This window comes from Mandrillus leucophaeus, unplaced genomic scaffold (genome assembly GCF_000951045.1).
Source record: "Mandrillus leucophaeus isolate KB7577 unplaced genomic scaffold, Mleu.le_1.0 Scaffold2, whole genome shotgun sequence".
NCBI lineage: Eukaryota > Metazoa > Chordata > Mammalia > Primates > Cercopithecidae > Mandrillus > Mandrillus leucophaeus.
In genome coordinates, this window is record NW_012102031.1 from 14,100,347 (window position 1) to 14,127,642 (window position 27,296).

Consider the following 27,296-nt stretch of genomic DNA (forward strand, 5'->3'; position numbering starts at 1 on the left):
TTCTGAACTAATAAAGGAATGATACAGAGAAGATCATCTTAAACAGTGGATTCCCAGGAAATAAGTCTGGCTAAAATGAGATGTTTTCCAGCTTGCATTTCTTTCTTTCTTTCTTTCTTTCTTTCTTTCTTTCTTTCTTTCTATCTATCTATCTATCTATCTAGTACATTACACTTCAATCCATTAACTCTGCTATACAGTTAATGCTAAATAAATATTTTATATTTAAAAGTGGCCTATAATTACCTGAAGATTCTCATCCTCCCGGATCAGCTGCTTCCTGGGAAAGATCTGATTGGCCTGGATGCACTCAAGGCTGTGCCGAGTCTCTTCATCCTGGAAAAGTCCAAAACCTTAAAATAATTTCAAAGCTTCTAATCATCCATATTTGGTTTTTCTGCCATGTCTGCTAGTATAATCACAATGAAAGTACGAAGACCAAGGTGAACAGGCAGAAAAGCTCAAGGAAACAATACTGATCTTAAAAAGTTTTTTATCCATTATATTAGGTACAACTGGTCTGAAAGCACATTAATGCAAAAAAAGAAAAAAAGTCAGAGTTTAGAATATTTCTTTTAGGCACTAACAGGTTTGTTAATACATTTCTTCTTCTTTTTTTTTTTTTTTTTTTTTTTTTTAAAGACAGAGTCTCACTCTGTCACCCAGGCAGTGGTGCACTGGTAGTGTAGTGCACAGGTAGTGTGGTGGTGTAATCTCGGCTCATTGCAACCTCGGCCTCCCAGGTTCAGGCAATTCTCCTGCCTCAGCTTCCTGAGTAGTTGGGACTGCAGGTGTGCCCCACAACACCTGGCTACTATTTTTTGTAGAGACGGGGTTTTGCCATGTTAGTCAGGCTAGTCTCCAACTCCTGGCCTCAGGTGATATAGCTGCCTCAGCCTCCCAAAGTGCTGGGATAACAGACCTGAGCCACTGTGCCCAGCCCCACATTACTTTTAAGAGAAACCAAGATATAATGCTTTTTTCTCTTTAAGTTACAATCTTAAATTATTTGAGAGATACATACTGAAATATTTAAAAATGAAAGGTGACATTTGAAATTTGCTTCAAAATAATTGGGGCGGGAGTAAGGAAGAAGTGGGACGTAAGTCAAACAGGACTACCTATGAATTAATAATTCATAAAACTGGGTGAGAGTTCACTATCTCTATCATTGTGTCTACTCTGGTTATATGTGAAATTTTCATAATAGAAAGCTTGAAAACAATTTCTAAGAAAAAGTAAGCTTAAGAACTGAATTTCCCAAGTTGAAAATATTTGAAAGACTATCCTTCATTTATTCTGCCTTATATTACAAAATGTATTTCTGATAAGACAATTTCAAAAGCAGCAATAAATTCTCATCTAGATGCATGTGAATTGAATTATAATTTGTATTAAAAAGTAATCTTTTGCATTACGAATTTTTATGGTATAGGAAGACATGAGAAAAATGTCATCTATTAGAAAGCCTGACTAAATTATAATAGAATCTGTTTACACAGCAATTTTTTTTTTTTTAAAGTCAGGGTTTTGCTCTGTCACTCGTGTTGGAGTGCAGTAGCACAATCACAGCTAACTGTAACCTCCAACTCCTGGGCTCAAGTGATCCTCCAGCCTCAGCCTCTCAGGTATCTGGGACCACAGGCACCCACCACCATGCCAGACTAATTTTATTTTCAGTAGAGAAAAGGTCTCGTTATATTGCCCAGGTTGGTCTCAAACTCCTGGGCTCAAGTGATCCTCCCACCTTAGCCTCCCAAAGTGCTGGGATTACAGGTGTGAGCCATCAAACCCAGCCCCACACAGCAATTTTTAAAGAGCAAAAGCCACATCATGTTCAACTGACAGCATTAAGAATTATAAACAGTGGTTACTGGCTGCTTCTGTATATACTACTTAACACAATTCCAATAATTTTATAAATCCTCCCCCAAAAAGTTTTTCCTCTTATCTATAAACAACACTTAAGGTTTTACTAACAGCAACCATAATCATAAAATGGTAATACTCTACACTAGCAAAATTCTCAAAATGAAGTCCACAGACTCTGAGATGCTTACAAGGGCCCTGCGAGATCAAAACCTTTCCAATAATATGATATTATTGCCTTTCTTCACCGTATTGACATCTATACTAATAGTACAAAAAATAACTGGTAGGTAAAACTGCTGGTACCTTAGCACAACTGAGGCAGTGGTACCAATTTCATAAGAATGACCTTGATAAAACAAGGAAATATTATAAATTCTATTTATTAAATCCTGACCATTAAGTAGAAGTCTTTTTTACAGAGGAAATACAAGTAAAACACCTCTGATGCACGGTGCAGTATTATGGTGTCAAGAGGTAAAGCACTTGTGCAAATGCTTCAATTAAGAAATGAATTAGCCATTTTTTTCACTGAATATCATTCTTAATTGGAAGAACAACTGATGGAAAAACTATGTAATACAGACTTGGACATCTGGCAGGCCTTTTTTCCAAAAGATAGTATTAGGAAAAAAACAATAACAACAAAAGATAGTATTAGTTGCCAATAATAAAGCTTTTGTGCAAAAATTAGATTTTGGAAAACCTCTCATCTCCCACCATGAACTTTATAGCTTCCCAGTACTTAGGACTTTTATCTTTAAAGTGGAGGTATTACCAAGTGTGATTTTAAAAAAACATACACACTATAATAAAATATGTCAACTTTTGAAGATCTGCCTCAATGAATGAACCCATTATTTTCCTAATGACCAATGCATGATGTTACAAAAATCATACGTGAATAAAGATTCACTCGAAGTGCAAGACAGACCAACGGTTTTAATGTAATATAATACAAAAAGTTCACCGATATGGTTTCAGATTCTATACTGCAACTAACCTTTAAAAAACCACCACTGGCCAGGCACCGTGGCTTATATCTGTAATCTCAGCACTTTGGGGTGCTACAGTGGGCAGATCGCTTGAGCCCAGGAGTTCAAGACCAGCCTGGGCAACACGGTGAAACCCCAACTCTACAAAAAACAGAGAAATTAGATGGGCACAGAGGCACATGCCTGTAGTCCCAGATACTGAAGAGGCTGAGGTGGGAGGATCACCTGCACCTGAGGAGGTAGAGAGTACAGTGAGCTGTGATTGTGCCACTACACTCAAGCCTGGGCAACAGAGCAAGACCTTGTGTCAAAAACAAACAAAAAAACACACCACTTGTCAAGTATTAAAGAAAAATATAAATTATCTGGGAAAACTGAAAATACTCTTCCCTTTTGTAACTACTTTTCTAACTACGTATCTGCCTGAGGCTGCATTTTCTTCCTATATTTCAAAGAAAACATTGTAACACACTAAATGCCGAAGTTAGTATGAGAATTCACCTGTCATCTATTAAGCCAAATATTAAAGAGATTTGCAAAAATGTTAAGGCTAAAACTAATTATCTTTGGATGAGGAAAAAATATTTTTCATCAAAAAATGTTATTTATGCTACCATAATTGGCTTGTTACTTTTAAATGAATTTATGAGCATTTTAAAGATTTCTCAGTTTTATTTTCTAATATGGTATAAATAGACACAACCCACATAAACAAACCCTCCTGGGGGTACCTCAATAATTTACGAATGTAAAAAGAGGTCTGGAAACCATCAGAGCTGCTTGTCTACTATACTCTAACACTAAATACCAATTAAAGCTGCTTCACTCCAAAAGTCAGGTTTTTCCTAAAACCATTCTCCTAGTGCTATCTATGAAAGACGAGCCATGATTGCACCACTGCTCTCCAGCCTGGGTGACAGAGTGAGATACAGTCTCCAAAAAAAGAGACAAAATTAAAGATGTGAAGAATCTTGAATTTAGGGAGATTTTTCTCATAAACCAATATGGGATAGTAAGGAAATGCTATATAAACATGGAGGGGAGCAAAAATCTTACATAAAAGTATACTTTTAACCTATCTTCTCAGCATCACATTAACTAGCTTTTTACCTCACATAAATTCATAAGACCTAGACTTTTATTCTCTGTAAGGTCATTTTACAGAAGTACCCATTATTAATCTTTAAGTGATTCCCTGACCTAGTTTTCTGCTGACTTTTAGCACAGAATTGAAACAACATAGCAGGCTTGTAAAGAACAAAAAGAAGCCATTTACCTATTCACTCTTGCTGGCACACTCACCAGGGTGCTAATCCAGACCAATATATATCACCAAAATAGCTACTGAAAACTGAAAATGGATGATTTTCAACACAAAACAACTGAAAATTAGGCCAGCAAGGCAAGAATGAAATACCTATTTTTCATAAATCAAACAAATGTTCTTTTTAAAAGCTATTGTCTCAGTTCACATTACCTGTAAAACTTCAGAACTTTCCTCCCCTTGTACACAAAAATACATTTATTCCAAAAGGAATAACATTAGGACTCACTGAATCTAGGGGACTGGTGATCCCATGTGGCTGAACAGTTGAATTTCGCAGTTGAATTAGCCTGAATTTATTATAGTTTCTGTGAGTTTCATAGGTGAAGAAGGCCAAACTTGAGATGGTTAATAAGGTGAGAAGTTAGAAGGAGACAAACTGGGAAATGTTGGCCTGGTAACAGATTTGGAAACAAATTTATCCTAGGCTATAAGCAGTAACTTATTAAAGAGATGTATTCCATGTCATTAATTTCCTGGTACTGCTGAGGAACACCAGGCATTGTGGCATCTGGCACTTCGTAGTCTCCATTCACCTCCATAAAGTCAGTGGGGTCATTCACAAAATACTGAAAAAGGGCCAGTCACCACAGTTCCAGACTAGTTTCTGCTACTGGCTAAATTATGCAGCTAGGAGAGGAAAGTACATGCCTCAGAGCAGAAGTCAACCATAGAGATAAATATTTAAAGTACATGGGAAGGGCCGGGTGTGGTGGTTCACGCCTGCAATCCCAGCACTTTGGGAGACTGAGACAGATGGATCACCTGAAGTCAGGAGTTCAAGACCAGCCTGACAAACATGGTGAAACCCCGTCTCTACTAAAATACAAAAATTAGCTGGGCGTGGTGGCAGGCGCCTGTAATCTCAGCTACTCAGGAGGCTGAGGCAGGAGAATCGCTTGTAACCAGGCGGGGGAGGTTGCAGTGAGCCAAGATCACGCCATTGCATTCCAGCCTGGACAACAAGAGCGAAACTCCATTTCAAAAAAATACAGTACATGGGAAGGAGAGACTGATGACCAGTCAATTAATCCTACTAACTGAATTTATATCTAGTGTTCGTGTTTGCAAAGCATAGAAGTGAAAATAATTACCAGTCCTACTGTCATTTCCAGTCATATTCTTAAGACTGGTATTAAAAGACAAACAATGCATTTCCCTTGATAAAATGCTTGGGATTACTGCCAAAGGGGTAAGGGTAAAAGAAGTCAAATACAAGAATAGTCATGAATTTATGATTACTGCAGCTGAATGATGTGTATATGAGTGCACTGTACTTTTCTTTCTGCATAGGCTTCAGATTTTCCACAATAAAACATGAAAATATATTTTGCTAATGCTTAACCTCTCAAAGACTCCAATCTCATTTAAGAACCTTTAAGAGCATAAAAGACAGGGGGAAATGTTACTCTCAAATTAGTACAGGGGTTTACATTAAAAACAAAAATAATGTTCAATGCTTCTGAATTATCTATACAAAAACTAAGGATTAAGGACATACACTCTAAATGCTACAATATAGTATAATTAAAATCAATGGTCCAACAACTTGCAGAACGTTTTACAGCTAGTAAAATAATCATTAGGAATCCAAAGAATCAACATGGGAGAATGTTTAATTCATTAAGTGAAACAAGCAAAATAGAAAATTATTGTATCATTCTAACTATATAAAACATATATATGAGACATGAACTAGTTAGAAAGGAATATAATCGACGGGGCGTGGTAGCTCACGTCTGTAATCACAGCACTTTGGGAGGCTGAGGCGGGCAGATCACCTGAGGTCAGGAGTTCGAGACCAGCCTGGCCAACATGGCAAAACCCCATCTCTACTGAAAATACAAAAATTAGCCAAGCATGGTGGCAGGCGCCTGTAAATTCCAGCTACTCAAGAGGCCGAGGCACAAGAATCGCTTGAACCGAGGTTGCAGTGAGCCGATATTGCACCACTGCACTCCAGCCTGGGCAACAGAGCAACTCTGTCTCAAGAGAAAAGAAAAAGGAATACAACCATGGGTTCTGACGGTAGAATTATAAATGAGGATTTGTAAAAACTTGTTACAACATTACTTTATGAGAAATTAAACAAAAACAAAAGATACATACATTGCCATGCTACTCCCCAACTAGTACACACAGAAGCAACTCCCGAGCATTGTCTACAGCATCAGGCCAGGGACAACACCAGGAAGACTTTCTGCTACGCACCATGGAGAGCCCAGCAGCACCAGGAAGAGGACCACACTGTTACTAGCTGTGTGGTATACAATGAAGGACAAACCCTCAATACAGAACAGAGCTGCTTTCATAAGCCCATCATTTGTTTATTCATTAGCACTGGCTGAAATACTAAACAAGCACTTTTTCAATTCATTGAAAACTCTGTGGGAAAACCAATAAAGTATAATGAAGAAATAACAGAAAAAGTTCAATGTTTAGGTATAAGATAAATCATAAAGTTGTAATGCCCACAAACTAAGAAAAAACTGGCATGCCTTTAAGATAAGGGCAGTTATCTTTCTCTTCCTTTTAATATGACATTTCTGCACAACTAGTTTGTTTTTTTAATTTTGAAATGCATTTTCCATACATCCCTAATGAAGCTTGAAATTAACATAGCCTTTTCAATTCCTTCTCTGTGCATCAGCATAAAACAGAGTTTGGATCTAGGAAACATCACAAGGTAGAAGAAGGACAATATTACAGAGGACCATTTCTTTTTCAAGCCTTGAAGCACTGTTTACATTTCCTGGGGATTGATGAAAATGTGGCTGGCTCGTTGTTCCATCTTCTCTGCTTGAGCTGGGCCCCAAAATGGCCTGTAAGTCATTAAATTGTCCATTAAATTCTCTTTCTGGTTAAAGATACAGGAGGGGGTGTGCAGGGCTGCTCCACCTACTATGGGATCAAAATATTGCCTTAAAGAGACAGAACAGGGAAGGTAGGGAATTGCTTCCATAAATTCATAAAGCATATATGCTATGTGAAGTAATACATACGTTAATTAGCTTGATTTTGCCATTCCACAAGGTATATATATATTTCAAAACATTATGTTTTACACAATACATAATTTGTCAATTTAAAACATTTTTAAAATATGCAGATTACCATCTTACAATTTGTCTACAAACACACACACACATATACAAAGTTTTCACTACATGCTACTTCCTAGAAAAGGAATTAAAAACCTGGAGTCCAAGAACTGTATGTTTTAGTCTTGATTCCATTTGCTTGCTGACTGAAAAATAAGAGACAATATCTAGCTCACAGGATTAAAGTTAATAGAAATGAAACTGCTCTGTATATTGGAGTATTCTGTAATTATTACCACTAAGTAAACAAGAAAAGAAAGGAGACGAGATCTGGGAAAGAAAAAGAAACAATTTCTTACAAAAACAAAAATGGGTAAGTATGAATTTATTAGTGTTCACTTAATTGTCAGGACAGAGGTTTTTTTTGTTTGTTTGTTTGTTTGTTTTTTTTAACTCTTATTTGCTTGTACTTACCATGACAGGAGGCCCAGATTAGGAGAAGAAATCCCCGTCCCTTCTTCAGTGTCCAACAAGGCTCTCTCTTCTTTCCCTTATGGTGAGGTCTTTGAGGGTGGGGGAAAAAAAGAAAAAAAAAAGGGAGGGGGAAGGCAAAATTGGCAATAGTTTTTCCCCTAATCAGCCATATCCTAATAAAGGTATTATATATACACGCAGGTCTAAGAAGCTGATTAGAGTCAGCCAAGAAAAAGTTGATTATCACCCAGCCAATTCCTACTAGTCAAATCCCAATTTGACAATTCCTTTGTAAAAATCCTGTTAGTCTTAACCTGTTTCTGCAAAAACAGTATCAAAGGCTAACATTCCTAATGTTCATAGTAAAACAAAAAATATCATAAAACTTTGATGAATAAAGCAACAATTAAAATCAACCTGCAGGCCAGGCAAGGTGGCTTATGCCTCTAATCCCAGCACTTTGGAAGGCTGAGGCAGACGGCCTGAGCTCAGGAATTCAAGACCAGCCTGGGCAACAGAGTGAAACTCGGTCTCTAAAAAATAAAATAAAATAAATAAATAAATTTTTAAAAGCTGGTCATGGCAGCACATGCCTGTAGTCCCAGCTACTCAGGAGGCTGAGGTGGGAGATTAACTGAGCCTGGAAGGTCAGGGCTGCAGTGTGCTGTGATTACACCACCGCACTCTAGCCTGGGCAACAGAGCAAAACCTTGTCTCAAAAAAATAAAGTCAACCTGCAAATGCAAAATCATTATTCTTGTAGTATTTTAGGATGTTTTTGCGGTTATCTCTAAATTCAAAATGGATCCCTTATCTGAGGAAACCAAACTGACTTATGAGCAAAATAGGAAAAATAAATTTGCCTTATTACCCAAATATTCTATGTTCTTCTAAAAACTTATAATCTGTACTAATATCTTTACCTGGTTTTATAAAGAACAAAAAAGGAGTAAAGAATACCCAACGAGAAACCCAAAGATAGGCTTATACAAAGAGTAAGTAAGTTGCTCTTTTCTTTGAACAGTCTCATGCAAAACCAACATTTCTAGTTTGCTAAGCTTCTGTAACAGGATATTTCAGGGAGCTTGGGCTTCAATGTGCAGCATAAAACTCTTTCAAGGGCAATGTAAGCAAGGGAACAGAGAACATCAAAGCAGTAGCAGGCCCAAATCGTGTTGAGGCGTTTTGAGGAGAGGACTGGCAGGAGATGACTTAAAGAATCATTTTGGGCTGGGCATGGTGGCTCATGCCTGTAATCTCAGCACTTTGGGAGGCCAAGGCAGGCAGATCATGAGGTCAGGAGTTCGAGATCAGCTTGGCCAACATAGTGAAACCCTGTCTCTACTAAAAATACAAAAACTTAGCAGGGCATGGTGGTATGTGCCTGTAGTCCCAGCTACTCAGGAGGCTAAGGCAGGAGAGTAACATGAACCTGGGAGGTGGAGGTTGCAGCAAGCTGATATTGCACCGCTGCACATCTAGCCCAGGCGACAGTGTGAGACTCTGTCTCGAAAAAAAAACAAAAACAAAAAAATCATTTTGGCTGTTGGGCAAGGGAATAGTCAAGGCTACTGGGGGTAAGGGGCAAAGGAAGACCAATTAGAAGGCATCAATCCCAGCAAGAGAAAATATAGCAATGAAAAGGTAGTAGAGATAGAAGTGGTGAGATGTCACTGATTCTGGATATACTTTGAAAATACTGCCCATAGGATTTGAGTTGATGAATTAAATAGGACAGAAAAAGAGAAGTCAAGCTTTTCGTGTCAGCAACCAGAAGCAAGGATTTTCTATTTATTGATGAAGGGCATTGTGAGAAAAATTGATTCTTCTCATGCCATGCAGAGACAGCTTCACGGACAAGGAACAAGAAATTAAAAGTTTCCATTTTAGACACATTATGTTTGAGAACCTATCAGATATCTAAACAAAGATGCCAAGTAAAGTGCTAGTTAAACCAGACTGGAGATCAAGAAGATAGAGTCTAGAGATATAAACATAAATGGGAGACATCAGTGTGTGAATGGCATTAAAGTCAAACGCAGGAGCAAGTATAAATGGAGAGGGTAAAGATGACTAAGGACAGGGGTTTTGGGTACGCCATTTTTTAGAGGCTGGAAGGAATAGGAAGAATCTTACGGTTCAGTAACAAACCAAGTTGGAGTCATCATTCTTACCCCTCTTCAAACCAAGCCTAACTTTTGTGATTTGGCCTAGCTCAAGAACTGAAACTAATGCAAAATCATCTTATTTATTCATTCTTTTCAATAAATATTTATTCAGTATTATTCAATATTTACTACACTCCATGCACTGTTGTAGACTTTGGGGAGACCATTGTGAACAAAAATTCATGGAACTTAATTTTATTTTTGGTCTTTCTCATTAGAAACAGATAACTAATGTTAGGCAGTAGGCAACTGCTGGAAAGAAAATAAAGCAGGGTTTGGTGATGGCGTAACAGAGTGCTATTTTAGATAGGTAAAGATGTGCAAAAAGGCACCTGTTGGGGTTAATTAAAAAGGAGAAGGGCAAAGGCAAAATTTGAGGGTATGACCTTATTAAAAGAACTGGATACTGTTATAAAGAACTTTTTCAAAAAAGAAACACACTGATTTTTAAAAAACTGTCCTAAAATTTTATAAAAGGTATTTGTGTTTTAGAATACAATTTCTAAAGATAGCATCATAGATACACTCAAACTGCTGTACCTTAAACAATTTAAATGGAAGTAAATTTAATGCATTTTGCATAACTATTAAATAACAAAATATAACTCCAGTGAGGAAGATACTACTGTCAGATGTAGGTGGAATGTGAAGGTGAAACCCCCATACGCTGCTGGCAGGAATGTAAAGTGGTACAACCTCTGAGGAAAAGTTTGGCAGTTCCCAAAAAAGTTGCAGAGTCATCATATGTCCCATCAGTTCCACTCCTGGGTATATACCTAAGAGAACTAAAAATGTATGTCCACATAAATACTTGTACACAAATGTTCACAACAGCATTATTCATGATGGCCAAAAGTGCAAACAATCCAAATATGCATCAATCAATGAATGGACAAACACAATGTGAATGGATAAACAAAAAATACACACACACACACACACACACACAAAATGTATACACAATGGAGTTGGCCAGCAATAAAATGGAATAAAATACTGATATATGACACAACATGGATGAAAACATTATGATAAGTGAAAGAACCTGGGGTACAAAAGGCCATATATTGTTTGATTCCATTTTTATGAGATGTCCAGAAAAGGTAAATCCACAGAGACAGAAAGCAGATTAGTGGTTGCCAGGAGCTAGGTTGAGGGAAGAATAGGGAGTGGCTGCTAATGGGTACAAGGTACCTTTGTAGGATGATGAAATGTTTGGAATTAGGTAATGGTAATGGTTCTACAACATTATGACTATACTAAAAACCACTGAATTGTATACTTTAAAAGGGTGGATTTTATGTGATGTGACTTATAGTTCCAAAAAAAAAAAAAAAACTACAGAGGCCATGTGCAGTGGCTCACTCATAATCCTAGCACTTTGGGAGGCCAGGACAGGAAGATAGTTTGAGCCCAAGAGTTCAAGGCCAGTCTGGCAACATAGCAAGGCTGTCTCTACTGAAAAAATTTTTTTAAAAAATTAGATGGTTGTACACACCTGTAGTCCTAGCTACCTGGGAGGCTGATGTGGAAGGATCCCTTGAGCCCAGGAGTTCAAGGCTGCAGTGAGCTATGATTATGCTACTGCATTCCAGCCTGAGTGACAGAGCAAGACCATGTCTCTAAAAAACATGTGCATCTGTGCACGCGCGCGCGCACACACACACACACCCCCCCCCAAGGTGAAGAGTAACAATATAATCAAACTCTTCATAAAATAAAATAAAATAAAATAAAATAAAACCCGCTGCAAAAAAGTTACAGTATCAACCCAGCAGCAATGAGCATTCTAAGCCCCTAGACTATGGTCCCTAAAGACTAATTCCCACTTCAAAAGGAGATGGGGCATCTGAAAAAAAACATAGCCAATTCCAGGTCTAGAACAGAAAATGTACAATTTGATTCTGAAACATCATATTAAACTGGAAAGTAAGAAACATATAAAAGACTACTGAGGGTAAGTCAAAAATAATTGGGAGTCAATTTGAAGAGACTCACTAGCTAAAAAGGAAACAATTTGAGCAAAAATGGTTAAATGCAATGGATTGGGTTTAAATATGAGTTCATGAAGAAATATTCTCTCTCACAAACACACACACAGACACACACACACTCCCCTACAAGTCACCAGTGGAAGATGTTAAGGAACTAACCTTTTATTTTTGAAAACCAGCAAGTAAGGGAAAAGAATCAAGTATTTATCCTGCCTTTCTTACACAAAATGAGCTAGTATAGAATCAAGTAGTTGATGAGGGAAGAATTCTACCTAATATACAAAGACGACAGAATTTGGTAGTATTATTTTACAACTGCTAATGAAATATAAAATGCAAATAATAATCTAGTCTATGGAAAACTACAGGAAAATAACCCCTATTCTTTAAGTAAATAGCAAAACAAAAGATCGACATAGAAGGGAAACCTACAGAATTAAAAGAGACTTAAGTGACCATGTCAACCAACTGCAATATATAGATCTTATTTGGATCCTTATTCAAAGTATAAGTTGAGCCGTCTATTAGGGAAATCTGACCACATACTAAATATCTGATGATATTAAGGAATTATTAATTTTCTATATGATTGACAATGTTAGTGTGGTTATAGGTTTTTGTGTGTGGTGATGGGTTTTTAAAAATAAATTTATCTTTTAACTATAAAATACATAAAGTTATATACCAAGGAGTAGGCAGAATGAGTAGGAGTACCTCTGAAATAAGATGGGTCATGACTTGGTAACTTTCAAAGACCAGTGAGATAAGTTAATGGAGATTTATTAAACGATTTTCTCTACTTTAATATATTTGAAATTTTCACATAATAAAGTTTTTTTTTAACCATAATGGCAATTCTTCTACCTCAAAACCTCCAGTTATTGAAGAATTAAAGAGTCAGAGTTTAAGCTGTCATAAAACCATTGTTTATACAGTAAGCCTATCAATATGCACTGCTATGTCCTTCAGTTTTTCAGAGAAAAACTCACAAGTATCCCAGATGTCCCAACTAAAATGTATTCATCTGCAGTGACACTGAACTAGAAATCAAATTCCAATTACAAAATAAACTCTCAATCTGCAGTCACATTTTTTATATATATATATACACACACATACACACACACACACACACACACATAAGCTACCTTCCCAGTCGAATCTAATTTGTTTCGCTTTGTCTTTGAGACAGAGTCTCGTCTATCACTCAGGCTGGAGTGCAGTGGTGCGATCTCAGCTCACTGCAACCTCTGCCTCCCGAGTTCTAGTGATTCTGGTGTCTCAGCCTCTCAAGTAGCTGGGATTACACGCATGTGCCACCATGTCTGGCTAATTTTTGTATTTTTAGTAGAGACAGGGTTTCTCCATGTTGGCCAGGCTGGTCTTGAATTTCTGGCCTCAAGTGATCTGCCTGCATTGGCCTCCGAAAGGGCGTGAGCCACCACACCTGGCCTACTCTAATTTTTTAATGAGTACAGAAATACCAAGACAGAGATTTGCCACTTGGCATTAAAAGTCTCAATTTAAACAAAGTCTTCACCCAGAAATAAGGCCTTCCATTTCTATAACAAATAGACTGTAAAATGATGTTCTGCCCTTCAGTCAGTCAAAATTTACCAATAATCTACTATGTGTTACACAGTATGACACGGTGTTAGCTCTGCATTAATTCGACTTATATACCACTGCAGAAGACAGAAAAAGATGGTAATAATTACAAATTGTGCTAAATGTGATAAAGTAAACAAACGGGATGCTGAGACAGGGACTGGGGATTGGGGGTACCAAAGACCTACTTTAGGTAAAGTGATCAGAAAAGACTACTCTGTGGGGCAAGGCCAGTTTCTAACATACAGAACTGCATGTGTTCCTCAGACAGGAAAGACCTTGATAATTTTGAAGAACTAAGAGGAGGAAACCATTGTAGCTAAACTGTACTGAATCAGAAAGAAGAGTGGCACAACTTGAAGTTGGAGAAATGTACAAGGAAAAGATCACGTGAATAGTAAGTTTAAAATACAGTCCAAATACGACAGGGAGCCATTGACAGGTTTTAAATAGCAGAGTGACATGATTTGATTTTAAGATCACCCTGGTTGATGTGGGGTGAATGGATTAAAAGAGAAAAAGAATGAAGAAGAGAACTAGGAGACAATTACAGTAAGAGACTAGTGGCTTGATTTAGAATGGAGGCAGTACAGATAAAAGCCTAAGTATGTGAAATATATCCTGGTGTATAGGTTTAGGTAGAGGCCTGGATGTGGCAGCAAAAGGAGATTAAAGAATTTACAGTCCAGAGGAGATAAGAAAATAGTTAACATAGCTGAAAGTAAGAGGAAGTGCTTTAAGTATCTGAGAAAAGTTAAAATTGCTATAGGAATTTCAAATCCATAAGAAAAAGCCAAGATCACAGGAAACTGTGCAACCACTCAGAATCAAGTACTTGCTAAAGGTTCCTTTTAAAACTAGAAAGAGCATTAGACCAGTCTGGGTATTATGTAAAACAACAAACAAAAAAACACTACAAATAGCAGATGTGACCAACCCTTAGGAAATATTCAGGGTTCATTATAGCACCTGACTTGCAAAATGTGAACCCCACGGTGGTAGTTATACCAACAGCACAAAAGGAAGAAATTGAGTCATTACTGTTTAGTCTGATAAGCAGTGTAATACTTAAACTTTTTAGTTATACTAATAATGCATGCGCTCAGTGAATTTTTAAGATACAGGTGTAAAAAGTAAACAAGTAATATCATACACTGCTGGTGAGAACGTAAAACAGTGCAGCCTCTTTGAAAAATAGCCTGAGAGTTGCTCAATTAAACACAGAGTTACCATTTGACTCAACAATTTTACTTCTAGGTATATATCCAAGAAAACGAAAACATACGTCCATGTAAAATCTTGTAAATACATGTTTAAAGTAGATTTATTCAAAATAGCCCAAAGGTGGGATGGGCTATTTTGAAGTATTAGTACTTCACTTCCTCTTTTTCTTTTTTGAGACAGGATCTCACTCTTTGTCACCCAGGTTGCTGGTGTGCAGTGGCATGAAGATCTTGGCTCACTGAAACCAAATGTCCATCGACAGATGGATGAACAAACAAAATGTGGCATATCTAAACAACGGAAAATTATTTGGCCATAGAAAAGAATTAAGTGGGCTGGGTATGGTGGCTCACACCTGTAACCCCAGCATTTTGGGAGGCTGAAGAGGGTGGATCACGAGGTCAAGAGATCGAGACCATCCTGGCCAACATGGCAAAACCCCATCTCTACTAAAAGTACAAAAATTAGCTGGGCGTGGTGGTGCACGCCTATAGTCCCAGCTACTCGGGAGGCTGAGGCAGGAGAATCACTTGAACCCAGGAGGCAGAGGCTGTAGTGAGCCGAAATCGCACCACTGCACACTCCAGCCTGGCAACAGAGTGAGACTCCGTCTCAAAAAAAAAAAAAAAGGAATTAAGTGGCCAGACACACTGGCTCACGCCTATAATCCCAACACTTTGAAAAGATGTAGTCAGCACACTACTTTTACCCAGGTGTTTGAGACCAGCCTGGGCAATATAGTGAAACCCCATCTCTACAAAAAACACAAAAATTGAGCCAGGTATCGTAAATAGTGGCTCACGCCTGAAATCCCAGCACTTTGGGAGGTCCAGGCAGGTGGATCACTCGAGGCCAGGAGTTCGGGACCAGCCCAGGCAACATGGCAAAACCCCGACTCTATAAAATAATAATAAAATTTAAAAAGATAAAAAATACAAAAACTAGCTGGACGTGCTGGCATGTGCCTGTAGTCCCAGCCACCCGGGAGGCTGAAGTGTGAGGATCACTTGAGCCCAGGATGCAGTGCCGAGGTTTCAGTGAGCCCAGATCTTCATGCCACTGGACACCAGAAGCCTAGGCAACAGAGCAATACCCTGTCTCAAAAAAAAAAAAAAAAAAAAAAAAAAAAAAAAAAAGAGAAAGGAATGAAGTACTGATACATGCTTCAACGTGGATGAACCTTGAAAACATTATGTTAAATGATAAAGCCAGTCACAAAAGACCACATATTGTATGATATCATTTATATGAAATGTCCAGAACAGGAAAATCTTAGAAAGTGGATTAGTGGGGGCCAGGAGCTGGGGGAGACTGAGGGGAGAGAGGTTGACAGCTATGGAATATGAAGTTTTGTTTTGTTTTGGAGACAAGGTCTTGCTCTGTTGCCCAGGCTAGAGTTGCAGTGCTGTAATCACAGGATCACGGTTCACAGCAGCCTCGAACTCCTGGGCTCCAGCGATCTTCCTGCCTCAGCCTCCAGAGTAGCCAGGACCACAGGTGCAAGCCACCACACCCGGCTAATTTACTTTTATTTTTGTCGGGGAAATGGGGGGGTCTCACACCATGTTGTCCAGGCTGGTCCCGAACTCCCAGCCTCAAACAATCCTCTTGCCTCGGCCTCCCAAAATGCTGGAATTACAGTCATCAGCCACCACACCTGGCCTGAAAAAGGTCCTAAAATGGACTGTGGTGATGGCTACACAACTTTGTGAATATACTGAGCCAATGAACCGTACACTTTAAATGGGTGAACTGTATAGTATGTGAATTTTATATTAACATATCTGAGTTAAACTTATTTAAAAAAAAAAAAAAAAAGACTGGTAAGCAGAAGTTCGCTTTTCACTCCTTACTGCCCTTTAGTTCCTCTAAATGTAAGTAAAGCAACTGTTAACTATTTCATAAGTATCTCCAGACAGTTCTCTATGCACATACAGTCAAGCTTCGCTTAACTAAGATGGAGACATGTTCTGAGAAATGCATCATTAGTAGATTTAGCTGTTGTGCAAACATCACAGAGGTATTTATACAAACTTAGATGGGACAGTCTACTACACACCTAGGCTATACGGTATAGCCTGTTGTTCCTAGGCTACAAACCTGCACAGCATGTTACTGTACTGAATACTATAGGCAACTGTAACACAGTGCTCCCTATTTGTATATCTAAACATACATAAACAGAGAAGATACAGTAAAAATGATACAAAAGATTAAAATGGTACACATGTATAGGACAACGCTTACCATGAATGGTGCTTGTAGGACTGGCAGTTGCTCTGGGTATGTCAGCGAGTGGTGAGTGAATGTGTGAAGGCCTAGGACATTACTGTATGCTGCTATAGACTTTATAAACACTGTACAACTAGGCTACACTAAATTTATAAAGAAAATAAAGTAATTGTACTAAGACATTATGACAACTACAACTCCACTAGGTGACAGTTATTTTTCAACTCCATTTTAATCTCTACCACTGTATCTTGGGTCTGTTGCTAACCAAAACATTATGTGGCAAATGAGTGTACAAAGACACACATTATCTACCCCCGAAAATGGGTTGGGTGGGGAAGCCACACTGTAGTTTCTTCAGTATATATTCTTCAATTAATATAACAAATCCCTCCTATATCAGTATATACATATGGCAGTTTGGTATTCCATTATACCCCAGTGTATCATAACTTAACCATCCATCAATTAGTGAGACATTCAGGTTGTTTCCATTTTTCTATTACCACCAAAAAAGCCACCATAACCACCCTTATCCATATGTATGCACAAGTCACTATTTCTGTAGCCCTAATTATTCTTAAAAATATACTAGGTAAAAGCATATAAATTTGGGGGAGGGGCTGCAGAGGGATTATTGCCAAAGACTGTACATACATACTTTTCTATTTTTTAAAAAAAAACACCAACACATATTTATCAACTTGCCATAAGTTTTCAGTGTTCTGTAATTTTAGAAGTTAAAATAAAAATATGCCTAAGCATTGTCTGTATTAATTCCGAAGTATGTTTATACACATACAAAAAAATCATATAATGGTTGTTAACAATTTACCCCTCTAGGGAAGAGAGTGGGAGCAGCGACTTTCAGTTTTTAAATTTTTAAAACATTTGCAATTAGGATAACAAATTTTTCTACAAAAAAGCTTTTAAACAGAAAACCCAAAACTCAAAGTAAGTTTTAATGAAAGGTTTTCATTTAAACTCAGAGTGTTAAGGCAATAACCTCAAGAAAAACAATCAGGAATGTAAAGCAATGGCTCTCAGGGCTGCCTATACTAACTATGACCTTGACAGCAAATCATACTACCTCTCTGAGCCTCAGTTTCTTCATCGAGAAAATAAGGAGAATAATCATCGCATCAAAGAGTTGTGAGAATTAAGATATTAATGCATATAACATGCTTAGAATAGTTACTGGCATGTAATAAGCACTTTTTAAGTTAGTATGTACATGTATTCATATATATGACAACACACAGTTATATAAAGACTGTACTTCATTAAATGTTTCATTACAGATAATTTGGATAGGACAGTTTCCAACACTGTCTTCTTTTTGTTCACACATATGCACGTGCACACTGTTTTTGAACCATTTAAAAGAGGTTTGCATACAAATATCTCTAACTCTTACTATTTCAGTATGTATTTCCTAAGAAAGATAATCTCTTATATAACCACAGTTCTAGTTTCAATTTCAGAACATTTAACACTGCTATAATAACCTACCATATCTATTCCAATTTTGTCAATGAATCCAATCATAACCTTTATCCTTCACAGCAATATTCCCCCCTTTGGTAAAGGATCTAGTCTGGGATCATATATTGAAGCTATTTTTATATCTCTTTAGTCTCCTTTAATCTGGGGCACATATTAATTAAACAGTATGTTTCCTGGCATCAAAATTAAATACATTCACATCTTTGTCTTCAAACCTAGATCTTGCTTCTTCAGGTAAGAATGTGGCTGGGGCAGTGGCTTATGCCTGTAAGACCAACACTATGGGAGGCTGAGGTGGGAGGATCACTTGAGCCCAGGAGTTCAAGACCAGCCTGAGCAACATAATGAGACCCCCATCTTCACAAAAATAAAAATGAAAACAAATTAGCCCAGCAAGGTGGGACATGCACGTAGTCCCACTTACTCAGGAGGCTGAGGTGGGAGGATCACTTGAGCCCAGGAGATCAAGGCTACAGTGACCCATGATCACACCACTGCATTCCAACATGGGCAAGAGAGTCAGACCCTGTGTCAAAAAAAAAATAACACTTTTACAAATTTACATTATGGCAATACAAATAACAAATGCTACTGAGCCAAGTACTATGTTATTACATTTCTGGTCAGCACAGTGGCACACGCCTGTAATCCCAGCACTTTGGGAGTCTGAGGCAGGTGGATCACTGGAGTTCGAGACCAGCCTGGCCAACACGGTGAAACCCCATCTCTACTAAAAACACAAAAATTAGCCAGGAGTGGTAGAGCATGCCTGTAGTTCCAGCTACTCAGGAGGCTGAGGCAGGAGAATTGCTCGAACCCAGCAGGTAGAGGTTGCAGGAGCCAAGATCGCACCACCACACTCCAGTCTGGGTGACAGAACGAGACTCTGTCTCAAGATAAATAAATTAATTAAGAAGGATGACATTTCCTTCTCTACAGATCTAATCTGCAACACTCCCCCACCCCCCTGGCTAAATGAAGATTAAGATTCCTCCAAGCCTCAAGGTGAAATAATCTTTCTTTTCTTAATATATGAGAATTTGACAACTGGAATCTGCATGCTTCTCTCAGCTCCATCATCAGTACCGCCCCATGATATGACTTCTCAGAAATCTTTACAGAAAGAAAGCAACATTTAATCTTCCTATTGAACGTGGAATCTCATCTTTCAGGCACCTGTTAAAGAGAAATTACTCAATTCCTTACTCAAAAACTAAAACTTATACTTGCAAAAAAGAATACCTCAAGTAAAATACTGAGCAATTTGGACTACAAGGGCACAGATTACATATACCCTATGATCCTTCACCATACAGAAAAGTGGGGAAAAAACAGTAACCTAAATCAACAAGATTATGCTGACCAATCTCTACTAAAAACAATCTATTCTCCTCCCTTATTCTTATCAAAACAAAAACCCTAGTCAAGAAGAATTTATACTGAGAAGGCACTGGTATCCCAGGACTCTAGGAGTGTTTCCATGAACTGACAGTTCAAATATGAACATAGTTCTTGCCTTCAAGGGCATTCCCAATCCTGTGGGGATGACAGACAAATATAACTAATAAGACAGAGTATGTCAAAAGATACAGAAATTTAATTCCATGGTAATGCAAAAAGCAGAGAAAGATTCTGAGCTGGACACTTAAGGAAGACTTTCTGGAAGACTCAAGCTTTCAATAACTGAACCAGCCAAATTTTGAGCTACTGAGACTAGGGGAACAGGAATGGCATGGCGGCAGAGTAAGACGAAAAAGCACATTGGAGAGTATCTGAGAGACAGAAGGTAAGTCAGTGTGGCTACAAGAGATGAACTTGGTACACAGTGAAAACAGGTGAGAAGCTGTTTGAAGCCCACCTGTAAAGAACCTGAAATGTTATGCTAAGGAGTTTGATCCTTGTTCTAGAGGCACTGGCAAGGCAACAGTTCCTGAACAAGGAAATGATCTGGATTTAGGAACTTAAAACCAAGGCAATAACTTGTCTTCTAATAAAACTGTACTATAGTTCCCTAAATTAAACAGGTAGCAGAAACAAGAGGCAGTAAAAGATTTACATAGTAAGAGACACACAAAGGTCTATGAAAAGGGACAAGGTTTGGTAGCCATACTGGAGAAAGAACTCGCAAATTTTTCAGAACTTGTTTTTCTCATTAAAATTCACATTTACACTACAGTAATCCCCTGCCTTATCCTCAGGGAATATGTTCCAAGACCCCCTGTGGATCCCTGAAATTACAAGTAGTACTGAAAACTATATATATAGTTTTTCCTCTACATATGTACCTATGATAAAGTTTTATTTATAAATTAGAAACAGTGAGAGATTAACAACTAATAACATAGAACAAGCAACAATACACTGTAATGAAAGTTATATGAATGTGTGGTGTCTCTTTCTTGCTCTCTCTCTCGATATTTTAGTACTTTTGGACGTTGGATAACTGAAACCTTGGAAAGCAAAAGAAGACAAGGGGGAGCTGCTGAACTAACTCTAGTAATAAGAGGCTTTATTTTTCATATAGATATATACCAATTTAAGAAAACTCAAAACAAGAAGCAAGTTTGAATTTAAAACCTGGCCAACAGAACAAGTTCCTGTCTCTACAAAAAAGTTTCCAAACTAGCCAGGCGTGATGGCACACACCTGTAGTCCCAGCAACTGGGAGGCTGAGGCAGGAGGACTGCTGTAGCCCAGGAGTTCAGGGCTGCAGTGAGTTATAATCACCTAACTGTACTTCAGCCTGGGAAACACAGCAAGACTGTCTCAAAAAAAAAAAAAAAAAAAGATAAAAATAAATAAAATAAATAACAAAAACTGGAGATTGATAACTATTTATTTTAGACAAATGATTAGTGCTGCAACTCATAAAATCTCAACTTAAATACAAGTTTTCCAGTACACTATTACAGTGCAATTATATATAAAAAAAGTGACCTGGTATGAGTCCTAGTGAAAAAAAACCATCACATGTAAGGACATTAAAGTGAACACAGAAAAACTCATCTAAATAATCATGAACACTGACAAACAGATCCTCAAAAATCAACCTGTAAATTAATTTTTCCTTGCTTCGAAACAGCACAGAGAGAGTATTGTGGGCGGGGCGGGGCGGGCGGGACAGGGCGGGGCGGTGGCAGGAGGGGAGAAACAAACTTACCAAATGAAGTTTGTCCCAAGAACTTTTTCTACTAGGAGGTTTCACAAGGAAGTCTGCAAAAGAAAAACCAGTAATTTTATAATGACAAATATCCTAGGAATCAAGTTAAGCCACTTCGATCTCCCAAGACCTTTCTCTACCAGTCATAATGCTATGACAATAAGATTCTTAAATTGGTGCAACATGGAGTATTTAGTCAACCACAGATTTTAGAATGTTTAATTGCACAGAACCAACCCAGTCAAGCCTTAGCATGCCTTCAGAAATTGCAGAACTGTACAGAACAGAGCTTTCCAAAACCCACAGATAGGCTTATTTAAGTTTTTCCTCAGTCAAACAAGCATCATTTCTGATGGCTTCTTGGGTAAATCATTGCCACTACAGGAACAGGTACTTTATAAAACTAAAAAGATCACAGACACTCTAGGCTTGAACTTAGTTTAAGGTCTTTTGTACACATAATTGGCTTCTATCAAGGGATCTGTCCTTTTAAGAAAAAGGGTAAGAAGAATATGGTAGAAAAACAAAGAATTGAGCCAGGCACGGTAGCTCGCACCTGTAATCCCAGCACTTTGGGAGGCCAAGGCAAGCCGATCACTTGAGGTCAGGAGTTAAAGAGATCAGCCTGGTGAACAAGGCAAAACCCCGTCTCTACTAAAAATACAAAAATTAGATGGGCGTGGTGGCATGCGCCTGTGATCCCAGCTATTCAGGAGGCTGAAGCAGGACAATCACTTGAACATGAGATGTGGAGGTTTCAGTGAGCGGAGATCGCACCATGGCACTCCAACCTGGGCAACAGAGCAAGACTCTGTCTCAAAAACACAAAACAAAAACAAATAATTCTTGTCACCACTAGGCAACAATCTGAACTTCACAAAATATCTAATCGACCTGGTTCCTTTGTGACAATTTCTCTAAAGTTGTGCAAACACGACTCATCCATTTGAACTGTTAAAATGACATGAAGTCACATAAATGAACAAGATTGCTCAGAATATTAAAACTCTGAAATTAAGAAGTCAAGGCCAGGTGGGGTGGCTCACGCCTGTAATCTCAGCACTTTGGGAGGCCAAGGTGGGTGGATCACCTGAGGTCAAGAGTTTGAGACCAGCCTGGCCAACAGAGCAAAACCCCAGCTCTATTAAAAATACAAAACTTAGCTGGGTGTGGTGGGGCACACCTGTAAGTTCCAGCTACTCAGGAGGCTGAGGCACAAGAATCACTCAAACCCGGGAGGCGGAGGTTGTGGTGAGCCGAGACTGCACCACTGCACTCCAGCCTGGGCGACAGTGCAAGATTCCGTCTCAAAAAAGGGAAAAAGAAAGTCAGTAAAATATGGTACATTATTAACTAAGAACCATAAAAGGAAAGCTAAATATGCAACAATAAAGTGTCTTAACCATTTTACACATAATATTTTTGTCTCCCCAGTAACTTTTAAGTCTTATAACTCAGGCCATATTATTCGCACACACTATATGACAATGAAAATAGCTACTCATAATTTACAACTTCAGAGACGAACTGTATTTAATATGAAGACCATTCTTGCTGTTAAGTTAGTTAAGTATTAAATACAACATAGTACAGCAGGAGTGTTGGTGGATTTGTAAATCTGTAGAACATTTTCCTGCAAGAGTGTAATTCTACCCGAGTATTTGCATGAAATACATACTATTATTTTCCTTTTTATTTTTCCTTTGTATTAGAGCAAGGACATTATATTTCTCTTCAAAAATTTTATCTGGCCAGGTACAATGACTCATACCTGTAATCCCAACTTTTGGGAGGCTGAGGCAGGAGGATCACTGGAGCCAGGAGTTCAAGACCAGTCCAGGCAACATGCGGAGACCTCATGTCTACAAAAATTTAAAAAGCTGGGCATAGCAATGCACACCTACGGTCCTAGCTACTCAGGAGGCCGAGATGGGAGGATGGCTTGGGCCCGGGAGGTCAAGGCTGCAGTGAGCCATAATGGTGCCACTGCACTCCAGCCTGGCCAACAAAGTAAGACCCTAGATTGTCTCAACAACAACAACAACAAACAACAAAATAATGGAACAAAGGAAGCAGAGCAAGTTGTCAAAAATAACTGAAAAATTGTAAGGCCTATGGTAACTAGAAAAAGGATATCATCTTTAAGAAATGAAGGGGAGATTCCAACGAAGTTATCGAGCTATGATACGCTGGCTTTAACAGTGACCTCCCAAGTAGATGTACGTCCAACAGGTAAATCGGGGGAGAAATGGTTCAAGAGACAGGTCAAGTCGAAGGGCAAGAATGAACTGATGGTGCTAGATTTAATTCAGGAAAATCACTATATCTGCTGTAAAAGTTACCTGACATGTTCTAAAAATTACGTGATAATTTATTCTGTCAAAAAGATGAGACATCTTCCGTAATACAGAAGTGTTTGTGTAAAGTTTCCACAGGTGCCGATTAACTTCTAAGAGATGGATCAAACAACAAGTGAGAGTCAACAAAAAAAGGTTCAGGTAGGTGGGTTCGGGTAGGTGGGCTTAATGCTGGCAAAGACTATTCTTCCCAATAGCCACAATCAAACATCTGCTTGGTTAGAAACTAGTGTGTCATTGTGAAACACTGGAAGCAAAATTAAAAACTGCCCATGCCTCTTAGGACTATTTGTCAGATAAGGGCCATGTAGACAGGGTGTGGTGGCTCATGCCTATAATCTTAACACTCTGGGAGGCCAAGGTGGGAGGACTGCTTGAAGCCAGAAGTTTGAGACTAGCCTACACAACAAAGAAATACCCCCATCTCTACAAAATAAAATAAAATAAAATAAAATAAAATAAAATAAATAAAATTAAATCAATTTTTTAAAATTAGCCAGCCATGGTGGCACACACTTGTCACAGGTACTCAGGCGGCTGAGGCAGGAGGGTTGCTTGAGCCCAGGAGTCCGAGGTTGCAATGAGCTATGATTACAATGCTGTACTCCCAGCCTGCGTGACATTGAGATGCTGTCTCTTTTAAATTTAAGGCACATACACACGACTTATTTGAAAGAAAGAAAAAAAAGGGCCAAAGTAGAGGTGAGTCTGAAAGAAGCTCTCTGGTACCACAAGGTCTCCCATGGTACCAGTCATATATCTACCTCAAGGAATAAGAGTAGTTATGTTTGGGTAACCCTGAACATTCACGTATTTGTAGAGGTAGTAGAATGTAATGTGGTTACGTTAAATCTAAGCAATTACCTAAAAGGTAATAAAGGATGCTTAAACACATTAAGCACTAATGAACAAACAGGGAAGAGGGGTGAGCAGGGTTCTTAGGTTCCGTCTGCAAGATGGGTATAAATAAATACACCTTTCTGGAAGTTACCTGAAATAAGAGGGTAAAACTTTTACCATCACATATTGGTACACACATTGTCCCATATGGATAGGATTTTCTCCATTGTAAAAGATAACCCTAAAGAGAGTAAAAATATACTAAATTATTAAATACTACAGTATTGGATACCATCATGCAGCTTTCACTGGAGAGGGGGACCTAACAATATACTCTTAGTCCCTTTCTGTAAAATATTGAGGTAATGACTAAAAGGAAGGGCACAGAGGCCCTAAGAAGGCCAAAAAGGAACAGACATATTTAGCACCTACACAGAACTGTTTATGTGACCATCGACGTGCCACCTAGCATATCAGCTTCAACAAGGGCAAAGAGACACACCAATTTGTACCATTTACATAATAAAAGAACCCCAGCTACAAAAACTAGTAAGTCTGAATCAAATTCATGAAGAAAAACTAAGAGGCTCTGGCCAGGCCTCCTAAAATGTTGAGGGGTACTGGGGACTAAAGCAGCACTTCTTTGGCTAAGATACAGGTTAACTTGAAAAAAACAATAGAATACTTTTCTACATAGTCCTGTCTTACTTTTCAAATGAAGGATAATTAAGAGTCAAAACCTTAAGAAGGCAATACTGAATAATTTTAAAACAATCTTTTCACTTTCATTGATGTTAAAATAGATTTTTTTACACATGCATTTAATATTAAGAAACAGATCCAGAGAAAAATTTGAGTATACAGGCAATATTTTAAAAATTCAAGAGGTACAAAATTTTAAGAAGTAGATTTACAACTGCCACAATTTTAGGTCATTTTTTTCAGCTTGTTAGTGTTTCCTTTCTTAAGTCTATTAATTTTTCACATATCAGAAACTAGAATTCTGTAGCATGTTAGGTAAGACCATTCTTTGGTGGGAAGATAAATTAATCATGAGCATTAACCAAAACCCACTGTGTAAAACTACTATAGCTTAGTCTTACTCCCTGCTCAAGTTTTCTAAAACCTTCGTTACCGAGGTCAACTATAAATGAAAATAGATAAGGAGAGAGTTAAAAGCATGGCTACATTCAGCTACTGTGGTAAGTGGTGGATGTTCATTCAACATGTTTTTCTGAGTGATGGGCACTATTCTAGGAACTACAAATACAGCAATGAACAAAACAAAGTTTCTACTCTTACACAATTGCCATTTCAGTGTCAGTTGTGATATCCTCACAGGGCTCAATGCTCCTAGTGTGACTTTTCCCCTATTGATGACCATGCACTGAAAAAGATAAAACAAATGGTAAATATAAAATTTTGTCACTGTCCTGGTTCAAAGAGATCTCCAAGTAATTAAAAAAAAAACAACAAAAAAAACGAAAACCAGAAGCTATGTGTCTTTTCCATCTCTTTGGAAACATTAAGGTCTGGGAGTTTTCAGGGTTCCAGATGCAACTTCATGATCAGTGTACCGCATTTCTCTGCCAACTGTGGGGCACAGATAAGCAGCTAAAATATTATCTTTCCTAAGCAAGAAACAACCATCTTCTCCCCAGGGGGAAGAAAATCTAGTAAGTTGTCAGAATCCAAGCTGAACTCCAAGTGATAATCATTTCTGTATCAAAAAACCTGTACTCAAGGCAGGTAGATGGCTTCAGCCTAGGAGTTCGAGACCAACCTCGGCAACATGATAAAACCATCGTCTCTACAAAAAACCCACAAAAATTAGCTGGGCGTGGTGGCACATGCCTGTAGACCCAGCTACTAGAAGGCTGAGGTGGGAGGATTACTTGAGCCCAGGAGGCAGAGGTTGCAGTGAACCATCATCGAGCCACTACAGGACACTCTACTTGATAGAGTAAGACTCTGTCTCAAAAAAAAAAAAAAAAAGCAATCTTTACTGGTAATAAATCACTTGAACCAGTAACACTTAAGATAATTTCCACTATTAACAAGTGATAACTCTCTTTTAATAATGACCAAAAGATCAATCATGTATAATTATGTAACTACACACAAGGTACAGAGTATGTTGTTTATGCTTTTACATAAATTGACCTTTTTAATGTGGGAAAGGTTCTAAACACATTCTTCAAAAGAAGTTCTGCAATAGACAGAATCAAACAGTAGGTTAGTGATTAATGCTTAAAAATCAGTTGTCTTCATTTAGAGGCTTTTCCAGATGTAAACCCCAAAATGTGAGAAAGCAAAAGCAAAGTAATTACGCATTAACATTTTTAGACATTAGGCTGGTTGCATTTCACATGCACCTTATTGTTTTACACGTCTCAACAGAGAAGAGGAAGCAGCCCTGATCATGTTCTCAGAAAAGATTAACTGGGAGTAAACCAACCTTAACACATTTCATTGGTTCCCTTTTAAATAACTGATTTCACAAG

General features: G+C 38.2%; 1 protein-coding gene across 3 annotated transcripts in view; it reads right to left on the bottom strand.

Annotated features, from left to right (window-relative positions):
* MTMR3 (myotubularin related protein 3) overlaps positions 1-21,651 on the bottom strand; it is a 73,899-nt gene extending 52,248 nt beyond the window's left edge. For all 3 annotated transcript variants that reach the window (XM_011979108.1, XM_011979107.1, XM_011979106.1), the window contains exons 1-3: positions 21,596-21,651; positions 7,704-7,792; positions 247-336 (exon numbers count right to left, since the gene is read on the bottom strand). In XM_011979108.1, the coding sequence (XP_011834498.1) occupies positions 247-336; positions 7,704-7,706 (93 nt within the window). In that variant the 5' untranslated portion in view covers positions 7,707-7,792; positions 21,596-21,651. The remainder of the gene's footprint in view (positions 1-246; positions 337-7,703; positions 7,793-21,595) is intronic.
* Positions 21,652-27,296: the final 5,645 nt, after the last annotated feature.